Raw genomic sequence first — 12,495 nt, 5'->3', positions numbered from 1 at the left:
CTGTTTTATAATGTGGGGCTCCAAAATGACGTGTTGTGTAATCCTTGTTTCTTTGGGAGGCTTTTTTTCTCCATTGCCAAAGCTAGCCACATGGCAGAGCACAGAAAGCCAGGCATTCCCACAAAGCTCATGCTATACGGCTCACCATTGCACAATACTTTCCATCATATCACTTCAAGTAGATGTTTAAATCACTGGGAACACAGCTGATCCTCCTTATGGAGCCATACTTTACTAATTAAAGATGGTTTTCAGGACCTGACATTCACAGAGGAACTTCCCCCTTCAGCACAGCTTAGCAAGGGTCAGGTCCGGTTAAGACCTTATTTTTTGCAGTTGGACCTGTTGCAAGGCTTGTCTTCAAACTGCCAGCATCAAGGAGATCTTCAGCTCGAATCTCTTCAGCACATTCTCAATTCAGATGGGCAGGAAATATAATGTGACCATATTTATGAGCACTGCATAACCACCAAATAAGCCTCAAATAAACCTAGCATCAGTTTCTCCCCGTGTGTTGCCTTTTGGAAGCAGTGTCTTAATTTTCTTACACTTTGAGAAGCCACTGTCCTCCCCCCTCCCTCCTCATAGCCACTTCTCTGCATCCTTCTCTAAGCTGTTCCTCCTTTATCAGAGTTCTTACCCAGCCTGGAACTCATCCTACATGCGGGCTGCTGGCATCTCTGGTCTTCTGAGTTCTTTCAGTGTTTTCCAGACAGACAGCAAAGTGCTTCTGTTGAATCTAAACTATAGAGTGAGCACGTGGTGGGGAGGATATGACCAGTCTATGGCACATCCTGGAATTAACTTCTTTTTTTCTTTTTTTTTTTTATTTTCAATAATTTGCTAGGAAATTGTCATTTAATTCCCGTGCTTTAGCATGAGCTTAGAAGGAAATAGAGTTTGGTTTGAACTAAATTGCTGCTGCTTTCCAAGGTCCTTGCATACAGGCCCTGAGCTACAGTGCAAATAATAAACATCAGCAGCTAATGACAAACAAAACTAAAGGTTGGAAGTCGAATACCCCATCCTCCAGAGTGCCGGCAAATTGCCTATGCTCCCTTGGCAGCTGCCTATTTCTCTCAGAAACCCAAGCAGTGCTCGGTGTGCAGCACAGCCAGCGTTAGGGCAGCACAACACCGGTACAGAGAATGACGCTACCACCGCCAGGCCAGGTGTGGATGCTAGGGGATGGATGTTGGGGAATGGATGCTCTGGGCACAGATGCTAGGGGATGGATGCTAGGGCAATGAATACTGGGGAGTGGATGCTCAGGGGATAGATGCTCGGAGGCGCATTGGCATGCACACAGCATTCATTAAAAGTGGATTAGATGGAAACCTCAAACAGACCAATGCTGCAGAAAAGGAATGAATGCAGAGCTCAGGAATGGTTGGAGGAGTGGGTGACAGGAACTGATTTGGGAAGCTGGGGCTCGGGTGGTGTGTGCGAAGCCAGGCTCTTTGCCTTGGCAGTCCCTCTTAATGAATCACCAGTAAAAAAATATCAGAGGGTATTCGGTGATTGATGGAAAGATTAACCAGGCATGAAAAATTAAAAGAACACTGCTCATATGTGAGTTAATTAATTTTTTAGGATGAAATGCAGCTTTCCCTGTTGGCCTCTGGGTTCCTCTCCCCCAAACATTAGACGAAATTGCATTGTTTACAAAAATTTATTAATACAAACTTTACACACTTTATATAACAGTTATCAAAGTCCTAGTTATAGATATCAGGTGTGTCATAATACTTTGCTGAAGTTCTCTTTATATCCATTTGCACACAAAATAAGTTCTCTGAGACTAACATCTACCTAAACTATCACTGTGTCTCAGGTCTGCTCGAGGCTCTGTAAGGCTGTTGGCGTTCCTAAAAAGTACACAGAGGATAACCGAGGTGATCACTTGGTGATGCTCGCAGCTAGCCACGGAACTCGAACGGAGAAGGTCAGAAACAAAACGTCAGGAGAGCCCTATGGCATCACACCACAGCCGACACGAACACAGCAAACTCTGCCCATCGCCAAAGAACAGAAAGAAGTACGACTAAAACGCAAGCCGATGTGTTGCAGCATCGTAGGGCCACTAGATAGCCATCCGTCAACTCGTGGCGATTGACAAGGTGAAGAGAAGGCACGAAAGCTGCAAAACTGCTCCCCGCGTCCCTCGGCCACGCTGTGGGGCGGGTGGGGCCGCCGGGGTTCGGAACCGGCCCGCCCCGTCGGGCCCTGCCCCATAGCGCAGCCCCGCAGCGTGCGGAGCCGGGGCCGCCCCCGGGCTCGGGCGGTGCCTTTAGGAGCGGCCCCTCCGCATCCTCCTTCGGAGCCCGCCCCGAGCGCTCCGCGGGTGTGCGCCGAGACAGGAGTCCGTACAGAGAGAGGTGGGGTGGAAATGGTTTATCTCGTTCGAAACCGGACCACAGGTGAACACTACACATTCTTGTATGACAAAAAGGTCGGTTTTATGAAATCAGTTTTACTAAGCAATAAGCCAGAATGTAGAAAAATACAATTTTACCTCCAAACTCAATAAACAAGGAACAAAAACGTTCGTCGTAGTGCATAATTCTTTAGTGGTAGCTACAACAGGGGTTCCTAGACTTGTACAACAGAGCTTGCATAAAACAGAACAAAGGAGTGAGAGAGCGTTCACAACCGTTTTGTCGGGTAGGTTTTTTTTCCCCCCCAAAAAAGAACATAACCCGAAAAGGTGACTCGGGCGGCATATCAGCGCTCGGAAAGTGCCAGGAGAGGGGGAGATGCCAGGAGTTGGGGCTGCGGGAAAAGAGCAAAACAATCCAAGGAAAAGAGCGACTCCGACCGACAAACGCACAGGCGAGAGCCCCGCTGGCTGCGGGAGGGGGGAGCACGGAGAGCAGCACAGAGCCACGCGCGGCACTTTACAGCCCTCACCGGGGAGGGGGGGAGCGGAACCTCTCCCTCTGCCCCGCACGGCCCCGCACGGCGACGTGTGCGGTCAGCCCGCAGCCGGGAGAGCGGTGCGGTTGGCACCCGCCGTCCTCGCTGCGGGTCGGTATCGAGGGGCCTGGAGGGCTCGGGGGTCTGATTTTTGGTTGGGTTTTGGTTTGGTATATTTTTTTTTTCTCGTTGGTTTGCTCGTTTAGCTATTCTCCCTCCGATAGGCACAATTTGGATCGAGCTGTTGCTGAATCCTCCTCTACGAGGAGGCACTGATACGGATAGGACCAGAATCAAAGAAAAAAAGGGGGAAATAGAGAGAGAGATCGAAATCTCGAGGCCGGGGGGATCCCCTCCTGCTGAGCCCTCCCTATGCACAGCGGCACACGGTGAGAACTGAGGTCTTCGCCCCCGTGGCGAATAAAAACAGTGCCCTTTTCGTTTCCGTTACAAAAATAGGAGCGCTGTTCGAAGCGGTGATTGTCTTTTTTCGTCTATTTATTTTCTATAAAAACATAAACAGCTCAGGCGAACTCTCGTCCTGGTGCAGCTTGGTATGAAGAATCGCTCTTTAGTATTCGTAGCAGTATTTATATATATATATTTATATCTCATATATAACTCAAGGATTGGTCCACAAAGTAGATCTGTGCGTTTCTCTAGTGCTTTCGTACAAAAGAAAAACCATATTATTATCAAAATATTCATTTAATGGCTTTACTTCATACATAAATACATGTTTGGGGAACACGGGAGCGGCGGTCGTTCCGTCACTTTGAAAATGACTTTTGTTTGGGTTTGGGTGGTTGGGTCTCTCTCTCTCTCTCTCTCTCTCAATCTCTCTCTCTCTCTCTCAGGACTACGCACGGCAGCGGCGGTTGCTCATCGCTACAAATACGCTACTCGGCGTCCTTTGTTTTTAACTCTTTGTTTATACCTTTTCCCCAGGACGGCCGCTAAGTATTTCTTGACAGCCATTTGTTTCCGGTAGCGGCTGTAGCTGTCCGTGAAGATGCCGTCTATGTGCCTCTTGCTGAGCGGTTCCGCCTCGTCCCCCAGGCCGCTGCTGGCACCGCTGCAAAGCACGGAGAAGGACACGACCATGAGGAGGGGCCCTCCCTCCGCGCCCCAACCCCAACCCCGGCCCTAACCCCAATCCCAACCCCGGCCCTAACCCCCGGCCCCCGGCCCCGTATCTCGCGGCAGACAAAGGGCGGGGCGGTGCGGAGCGAGGCGTCTCCCCCCCCACCATGCATTATGCATCGCGTTCCCGGGGGGTTTCGTTCCGATGGCACCACCCGGGGCTGCCCCGCGGAAGGGACGGTCGAGCCCCGGGTGCGGCTGCTGCTCGCTCCGGCAGAGCACCGCGGGGAGATGGGGCCGCCCCGCCCCGGCCGCCGCCCGCCGCGCTTTGTTCGCTCCCGTCCCCGCCGCAGCCCTTACCCGACCCGCTTGGCCATCAGGGAGTGCAGGTATTTCCTGGCGGACAGCTGGCCCAGGAGTTTCCTGTAGGCTTTGCTGAAGATCCCATCGGCGTGCCTGCAGGGGGGCACGGCCCGTCAGCGCCCATCCCCGAGGCCCGCCCCGCGGCACTGGGCCGCCGCCGCCCGTCCTCCCCGTATCCCCCGGGCCCCACTTCCCGCAGCACCGTAGCCCCTCTCCTTCCCACCCCGCCACCCCGACCGGAGGAGCCCATGCCGTGTCCGGCTCCTCCACCCCTACCCGGCTCCGCACTGGGCAGGTGGGTCGGCATTACGATTATTTTCGCACAGCCCGCGGTCCCTTGTGTGTTTTCCCTTTCCCCCCCCCTGCCCCGTCCCTATCCGCCGCCCCGCTGTCACCTCTTTCCCGGCGGGTAGTACAGCGCGTACACCTCGCCCAGCGCGGACGGCGGCCCCGCCACCCCCAGCGGCTCTTGCTCGTAGGCGAAGTCCTGCAGGGTGTTCCCGTCCTCGTCGTACACCTCCTCCTCCAGCCTGCGGTAAGCACGGGCGGGGCTCAGCCGGACGTCCACAGCCTCGTCCCCTCCGCGGGACCGTGCGCCGACGGAGCGGAGCTGAGCTCGGCCCCACCGGGTCCCCCCCGCGCCCCGCTCCTCCCCGCCGCGCCCGGAGCCGGGGTGGGGCCTGCGCCCGCCGTTGGGTTTCGTTGAGCGGTGCCTCTGCCCTTCGGGATCTCTCCGCTTTGCCCCCGCCCCAGCCCCTCCCCGCCGCTCTCCCTGCGGTACGATGTAGGTCACGGTACGATCCGGGCGGCTATTTTTGTCTGGAAGCTTTAGCGGAGGTATTAATAATAGATGCCGCTAAAGTGTTCGGCTCCTGCTAATAACGGCGCTGAATGGAAGGAGCCGGCGGGAGGGAGCTGGGGGCCTCCCGAGCCCCACGACTGCTGCTTCCAGCAGGGAGCCCCGCCGGAGGCACCCCACAGATGGGACTCCATAGAAGGTACCCCATAAAGGAGAGCCCGCAAAGGAAACCCAATAAAAGGCGCCCCAAAAACGGCGCCCTATAAAGGGCACCCTACGAAGGGCATCCCACAAATAGCACCCCGATAAAGGACACCCCACAAACGACACCCTACAAATAACACCCCGCAAAGGACACCCCACAAATAGTATCCCGCCAATGTCACTCCAGAAAGAACACCCAGTAAGATACACCCCACAAAGGAAACCCAACAAAAGATACCCCACGAATTGCACCCCATAGAGGACACTCCAGAAAGGACACCCCACAAAAGACATCCAATAGAAGACACCCCACAAAATGACACTCCACAAACGACACCCTGCAAAGCACACCCCACAAATAACGCCCCGCAAAGGACACCCCACAAACGACACCAAGCAAAGAACATCCAATACGTGACACCCACAAACGACACCTCTCGGACGCCCCCCCGCACGGCGCGATTCCCCACAGGATCCTCCGCTCAGAGTTCAGCACCGCGGGGAGGGACAGCGGCCCCGGCCCCAAAAACCCCCCAAAGCCCCAAAGGAGCACAACCCCAAATGGGAAACTCCGCCTGACACCCCCGACGCGAGCAGCAACTCCGAGGATGTAGCACAGAAAAGAAACGCGAGCATCTCACGGCCAGGAGGGAGGTGGCATAAAGACGGGTAAACGCGGCGGGAGGGGGGACCGAACCCTTGCAAACTCCCTATGGCTCCCGTATCCTCACGCCGAGCCGGCCCCAAGCAAGCACGCGGTGTACCCCCAAAGAAAAGGGGGTCCGGGACACTCGGACAGCCCCGAGGCGTGGGGGAAACCCACCTGAGCGCCGGGTACTGGAGTCCAACGGCGGGTGAGCAGTAGACGCTGCAATGCATTATTATGCCATAGACCAGGAGGGCTAGGAGCGCTTTGCTACACATTGCCACTCTGTGCGGGAGGGAAAGGAAAAGCGCTGTCAAAAAATAATAATAATAAAATAGTAATAAATAAATTATTTTTTTAAAAAAAAGAATGAAAAATAAAACCGATTAAAAATAAAATAAAAAATGAATGACAATAAAAATATCAAAAAATATAAACAACAAGAGTCCCCCACGACCCACCGAGCGCAGCGATGCCGCCGCCCGCCCCGTCGGTGCCCTCCCGCTCCGGGAGGCCCCGAGAGCAGCCTCGGGTCCTTACCATGAAACTGTGACACCCGGCACTGAGAGCGTGTGGCTGCGGAAGGGAAAGGGAGAGAGGGAAAAGGAGAGAAGCCCCAAAGAGGAGGGGGAAAAATAGAGCCGTCTCCCAAGTTGCGGCCGAAAGGAGTCAAAGGGCTCCCGGCATCGCCTTTCCGCTGGGCGAAGGATGAAGAAGACGCAGAAGCAGCAGAGAGTTGTTGGCTGGTTTTAGGGGAATCCACTCCGACAAAAAAATAAAAAATAAAAGGAAAAAAAAAAAAAAAGGGAAAAAAGAAATCGAAAAGGCCAAAAAAGTTTGCAGGCAGCAGAGCAGATCCGAAGCGGAGTCTGCAGGGGAAGGGAGCGAGGTGCGGAGCGGCGGCGGCGCCGGAGCGCGGGGCGCGGGGAAGGGACGCGGAGCCGGCCGGGCGCGGAGGCGGGGAGCGGGCTGGCTGCGGGCGGTGCTGCCTTCCCAGCTCGCTCCCCTCTCTGCGCGCCTTCAGCCTCTTCTCCTCTCCCCGCTCGGCGGCTCCCAACTTGACCAAGCCTTCCGCAGCCCCCCGGCTGCCACGCAATTAGCGACGGAATCTTTGCAAACACCGCGCTTCGGCAGGAGCCCTCTCCGTCAACATTCGCTCCCTCGGAGGAGGACGGGCAATATTGGCTGTTGCCCCCGTGGCGGCGGACGGATTTTTATTCATGAATCAAATGCCTTTTTTTTTTTTTTTTTCTTTTTTTTTTTTTTTTTTCCCTTTCTCCCCCAGTCACGTAATAATCGGGTATCAGAAAAGACGTCACCACCCCAATTCCTCAAGGAACACAGCTCGGTGTCGTCCTCCAGGATGAGCTGAACGGGAGTCATAGGGCTTCTCATAAACACCAGCTCACGCTTCAAACCCCTCACCCCCCTACCCCCCCTCCCCCCACCTCCGAATAAAAAGAATAATACTGATAAAAACTAAGAATGTAAAAACCCACCGGTGGGAAGGGCGGAGGAGGGCGGTGCGGTGCGGCTGGCCCGGAGGTTTCCCCGCGGCCCCAGCGCAGGCATTGAGGCCCCCACGGGAGATCCCACTCCCACCGGGCTTTGGAGGCGGGGAGGGTCTTTTTATTATGATTCCCCCTTCCCCTTAATTATTGTTTTTCTTTCCTATTGCGGGATTCTCAGTGTCGTTCTCAGCCCCCATCACACACCCCCGGGGGAAGGCAGCGGTGCGGAAACCGCACCACAAAAGTTGCTTTGCGGGAGGGAAATCCCCGCTCCGCGTCCCCACCGCGTCCCCTCGGGGCTCTGAGCTCAGCCCGAGGCTCCCAGCCCCCTTTGCACCCCCCTCCCTTCATTTCCGAGAATTACCCCCGGAGATCCGAGGCTGCAGGAGCCATTACCGCACATTTTAATTATTGGGATCATAAGCAGAGAGTTCAGGAAGCGGCAATAATTTCGTTCTCCTGTTTCCTTATTGAAATGGTTGGGTGTTTTGTTGGGTTTTTTTTTTTTGTGTGTTGTTTTTGGTGAAACGCGCCGCGATGAGTTATTGGAGCCCGGATCGATTTCTCAAAAACAACGACAACAAAAAAACACAGCAGACAATTACGCTGCTATTACGGTCGTTTACTCTTGCGAGATTTTCCGGAGATAAAGGAAATTTAGAACCGATGAATGATTCCCTTTCAAATGGCTGCTGACGGACGGCAGAGCGCTGCTCCCCGAGCCCCGCTCCGATCCAAGAGGGATGGAACGGGACGGGACGGGCGTGGGCCGAACTGCGGGGCCGCTCCCTCGTAAGGGCTTCCCCGGCGGCGGGCGCTGCGCGGGCGCGGAGCCAACGCGGAGAGGAGTCCGTGAGCGGAGGGCGCCACCGCGCGGTCGCCGCCGCCGTCCGGAGGGTTCGGGGAGCCCCGTCGGGGGGCTGGGGAGGGGAAACAGGGAAGCCCCGGCCCTCGGCTTGAGGGCTGCTGCGTAATGGGGTGTCAGGCTTGGGGGCGGTTGGGTTTGGGCTTGTGGGTCTTGGGTTTTTTCTTAGTTATTCCTGTGGTGTTCCTGTTTTCCTGAGCAACGCTGGGGTGGTGTCTATGGGGTACAGACGCTTGTTTAACGCAAGTAAGTCGCAGGTGATTCACGCCAATAAAATGTTCATCTCATCGTAGAGCTCTCAGTGTGTGTGCGCTGCAGATATGCACATAGCACGACCACTGCTGAGGGTGAATAAGTAAAGGTTTAAATCTGGCCCCCCGCGCTGAAGTACATTTCTAGGTAGCTCTGTAATTCAAGGCTGGGAGAGATTTCACATTCCTAATGCTTGCCTCCAAAGCAGACTCCTAAGGCAGAATCCAAAGAAAAGTAGGGTTTTTTGTTTTTTTTTTTTGTTTTTTTTTTTTTTTTTACTGGCAGAATTTCCTTAATCTTATTCCCATTAGCTTAAATTGGGCCTTCTAATTTACCTGACTACACTGTTTTAAAGATCTGTTTTATTAACTAGAGCATTAACATTCTGAAGGTATTTCTGGTGGTGCTCGCAGCCTCTGAGCCTTGTTAAGCCTGACTGGGACTAACTGATCTAAAGCGTATGATGCAACGTTGCATCACCTACCATGATGAGCACCTTTTCTGCTCTTCAGAATACCTCTTTTCTTTTTCTTTCATATTTATGCATATTAAAAAAGAAAATCCAAGTGCAGTCTATCAAACTGTCAGGAACTATATTGATCCATAAAGGCAGATGATATCTCACACACACCTGTTGGAGGTGTAGCCACTCTGCTCACATACATCTCAGTTTTCCCGGGCATTCTGTAAGGAACATGGAAGACTGATGGAACTAGGCTGTGTATCTTATCATGAAAGGTTATACATTTTTCCTCCAGTGTATAAAGGAATAAGTATTTCTTTCTCTAAAACAAACAGCTGTACCAACACTGCTCTCATTCTCAGGCACACCTTTATGGATTTATCAACTTCTTGTTTTTACCTTCCATAGAATCATAGAATCATAGAATCATAGAATCATAGAATCATAGAATCACAGAATGGCCCGGGTTGAAAAGGACCACAATGATCATTTAGTTTCAACCCCCTGCTATGTGCAGGGTCACCAACCACCAGACCAGGCTGCCCAGAGCCACATCCAGCCTGGCCTTGAATGCCTCCAGGGATGGGGCATCCACAGCCTCCTTGGGCAACCTGTTCCAGTGCGTCACCATCCTCTGTATGAAAAACTTCTTCCTAGTATCTAACCTAAACCTCCCCTATCTCAGTTTAAGACTATTTCCCGTTGTCCTGTCACTATCCACCCTCGTTAACAGCCTTTCCCCAGGCTTCCAACCTTAGACATGGCTGGGAAGCCCATGGCTCTGTTGATGGGCTCTGTATATGTTTCCATCTGATCAAAGCGAAAAGCTGTTACCAAGAGTTTTCATCCACTTGGGGACATTCTGAGGTGGAGGTACAAGCTACAGAAAAGCAGAGAGCAACAAACAGGATCAGCATTTGGGCTGCAGCTCTGGAGACCTGTTGTACAAGGAAGGATCTGAGGTACAAAGGTACCCTAAAATCCCTGGAGGGAAAGGAACGTGCAGATGTGGCACTGAAGGACATGGTTTAGTGGGCACTGTTGGTGGTAGGTAGACTATTGGAGCAAATGTGCTTAGAGATCTTTTTCAAGCTTTCTGATTCTATGATTCTATGAGATGCATTGGCCTGACCCAGAGACCTTTCTTGCAGGCTGGTTCCGTACCATTCTTTACAGATGGCTCTCAGATAGTTGCATCCCACAACAAATTCTTTTGTAGGACTTTTCCAATAATTCCTTGCTGTCTTTTATGACCTTAACTCTATTTCCAAGCAAGTGCTTGAAGGCCATTCTCAAGCACTTTCAGAGAAAAAGGACTGATTTTTCTCCCTTTCTGAAGTGATGAGGCACTGCAGCATTCATCGTGCTGGCAGTGTGGGCGTACAAGGTGCAGCCACCCTGCTCTTGTCCCCACTCAGAGCTCATGTTGACAGACATAGGCAGCATCTTGGCAGTGCCCTGCCAGCCTTCCCACACAGGAGCTCAGTGCTCAGCCCTGCGTGACGGGTGTCCTTAACCCCATACAGCGAAATAAGAGATGCAAAGGAGGAGTCATTCCTATCAAAACACAAAGGAAAGGAGAGCACTTTCTAGAGGTAAATGGAAAACCTTACAGAAGGCTTGGCTGCACAAGGAGGTGCTGCCATACCACACATGTGGCAACTAATTTCCTTGGAAGACCAATAGATATATTTATAATCTCCCATTTTTCAGCTGGATAAATTCATATTTTACAGAAGAATAAAAATATCACTTCCCCTGATCCTTTACAACAACTGTTCTTCAATCGATCATTTGAACAGTAGAGAAATAAATTATGAAAGGCAAACAAGACCAAAAAGTCACCTTTCAGAGATGTAATGTTCCACCGGCCCCTCCTCTACGCTAACAGCAACAGCCTGCAGAATGTCACTGCAGCCCTTGACAGCCCATGGGAGGAACAACAGCCTCTGGTGCTGGCAGCAGACCCAGGCCTGCTCCCACCCCCATTTCCATTTGTGTCCAGGGGAGAGAATATCCATAAACAAATGGAATAAGCAAAGTTTCACAGAGTGCTGCTGATCTACAGTCATTTACACCAGACAAATACTAGCCACAATTTCTCTGTGCTCCAGGTTGTTTGTCACAACACTGTAACCCAGCGTGAATGACGAGTACCAGTTATGCACCCAAATGTGACAGGGTTTAGGGAACACCTTTACAGTCAGAGAGGCTGCCTCACACCCATGTCCAGAAACTAAAACACATCTGTAGTTTTGAGGTATCGCTAATGGCATCACTGAGGTTATTCATAGTTTAGAATTACCAGAAATAGTTGGAACAAATTAATAATGAATTAGAACATTTCTTATCATTGCGAGAGCCAGGGAGAATAAATAGAATCATCTATATTTTCCTATTACAAAACAGCATGCTGCCTATTACAAAACACCAGTTTGGTGGTGCTGGTGCTAGAAGAGTGTCGGGTCCTGGCAACGCAGCCCCAGGAGGAGACCTTCATCCATATAGGGACTGTGTGAGGCAGCCTGGGGTGGCAGAGGAGGGCTGAATTCATAGGGGTAAGGGTGAGGGCTGATCCCACTGCAGTGGACCTCAGCCCTGGTGGGCCAAGCACTACTTAGTAATTCCAGTTAACCTCTCTGAAGACAGCAGAGGCTGGTGACACTGAGCCTGATGTCAGAGTAGCATATTGCACTGACAGAATCACAAAGGCTGTCTCATTAAGGAGAGTGAGAAGGGAATACAAGACCTCCCTAGGCACTCTGTGCACCCCACAGTGCCCAGGCCTGATAGATGGACACCAGGGCCTGCAGCCAACACGTGCTTGGGCTGCTGCTGCAGCTGAGCCTGTAAGAAGCATCAGGACACCCACACAGTGCTGCATCTTGCTAGGCTGCAGGCTGAGTTCCTCCATATGCAGCTCTCCTTGTGCCTTGCACTGATGGCCACAACTCTGTCCATGGAACATTGGTGGTTATCTCAGCACCCATTTGCCTTTAGCTTTGATTTCTGGGCTTCCCAGATCCCAAACAGCAGGAACACCGCCACAACCCCACAATGTACTGGGGGATGGTTAGGGGCCAAGAACTGTCATTACAAGGCAGCATCATGGTCTTTAAGGTTATTTATATTCATCTAACATTAGTAAAGTAATTCATTCTACTTAGTCTAAGGAAAAATACGCGATTCTTATCTTTTAAACTTAAAGAAAGCATCAAGATGTTCTTTTGTGTGCCATTACAGCCTTGATCCATCTCTATCCTCTAATAAAATGCATTTCTGTAATACTGAAGCAATTAATCACTTATACAAAATTGGATTACAATCTCCATTACTCAAAAAATCTTTCAAGTCAAGCTTTCTGAAATATCTTGAGCTATTGAGCAAAATTCC

At 51.8% G+C, this 12,495-nt stretch overlaps 1 protein-coding gene across 3 annotated transcripts; it reads right to left on the bottom strand.

Moving 5' to 3' along the window:
- Positions 1–2,379: 2,379 nt before the first annotated feature.
- ADCYAP1 (adenylate cyclase activating polypeptide 1) lies at positions 2,380–7,609 on the bottom strand. Of its 3 annotated transcripts, none has more exons than XM_015855385.3 (5): positions 6,552–7,045; positions 6,189–6,296; positions 4,758–4,892; positions 4,360–4,455; positions 2,380–3,991 (listed from the first exon to the last, which is right to left on the bottom strand). In XM_015855385.3, the coding sequence occupies exons 2-5, from the start codon at positions 6,287–6,289 to the stop codon at positions 3,805–3,807; spliced, it is 519 nt and encodes a 172-aa protein (XP_015710871.1). In that variant the 5' UTR covers positions 6,290–6,296; positions 6,552–7,045; the 3' UTR covers positions 2,380–3,804. The 3 variants fall into 3 exon arrangements, with proteins under 3 accessions (XP_015710871.1, XP_032298571.1, XP_015710872.1); XM_032442680.2 differs by lacking the exon at positions 6,552–7,045 and adding an exon at positions 7,511–7,609 and having other exon boundaries at positions 2,454–3,991; XM_015855386.3 differs by having other exon boundaries at positions 2,454–3,991; positions 6,189–6,321.
- Between the last annotated feature and the right edge of the window lie 4,886 nt (positions 7,610–12,495).

Source organism: Coturnix japonica, chromosome 2, assembly GCF_054131305.1.
Source record: "Coturnix japonica strain WE chromosome 2, WE-NBRP24, whole genome shotgun sequence".
Taxonomy (NCBI): domain Eukaryota; kingdom Metazoa; phylum Chordata; class Aves; order Galliformes; family Phasianidae; genus Coturnix; species Coturnix japonica.
Note: the sequence above shows the minus strand (reverse complement) of the source record. Positions and strands in the feature narration are given on the sequence as shown.

Coding starts and splice junctions, on each gene's coding strand:
- ADCYAP1 (XM_032442680.2), bottom strand. CDS start 6,289: ATGTGTAGCAAAGCGCTCCTAGCCCTCCTGGTCTATGGCATAATAATG. Junction 4,456..4,757: donor TACTACCCGCCGGGAAAGAG/GTGACAGCGGGG, acceptor GCCCCCCTGCAG/GCACGCCGATGGGATCTTCA. Junction 3,992..4,359: donor CTGATGGCCAAGCGGGTCGG/GTAAGGGCTGCG, acceptor CGTGCTTTGCAG/CGGTGCCAGCAGCGGCCTGG.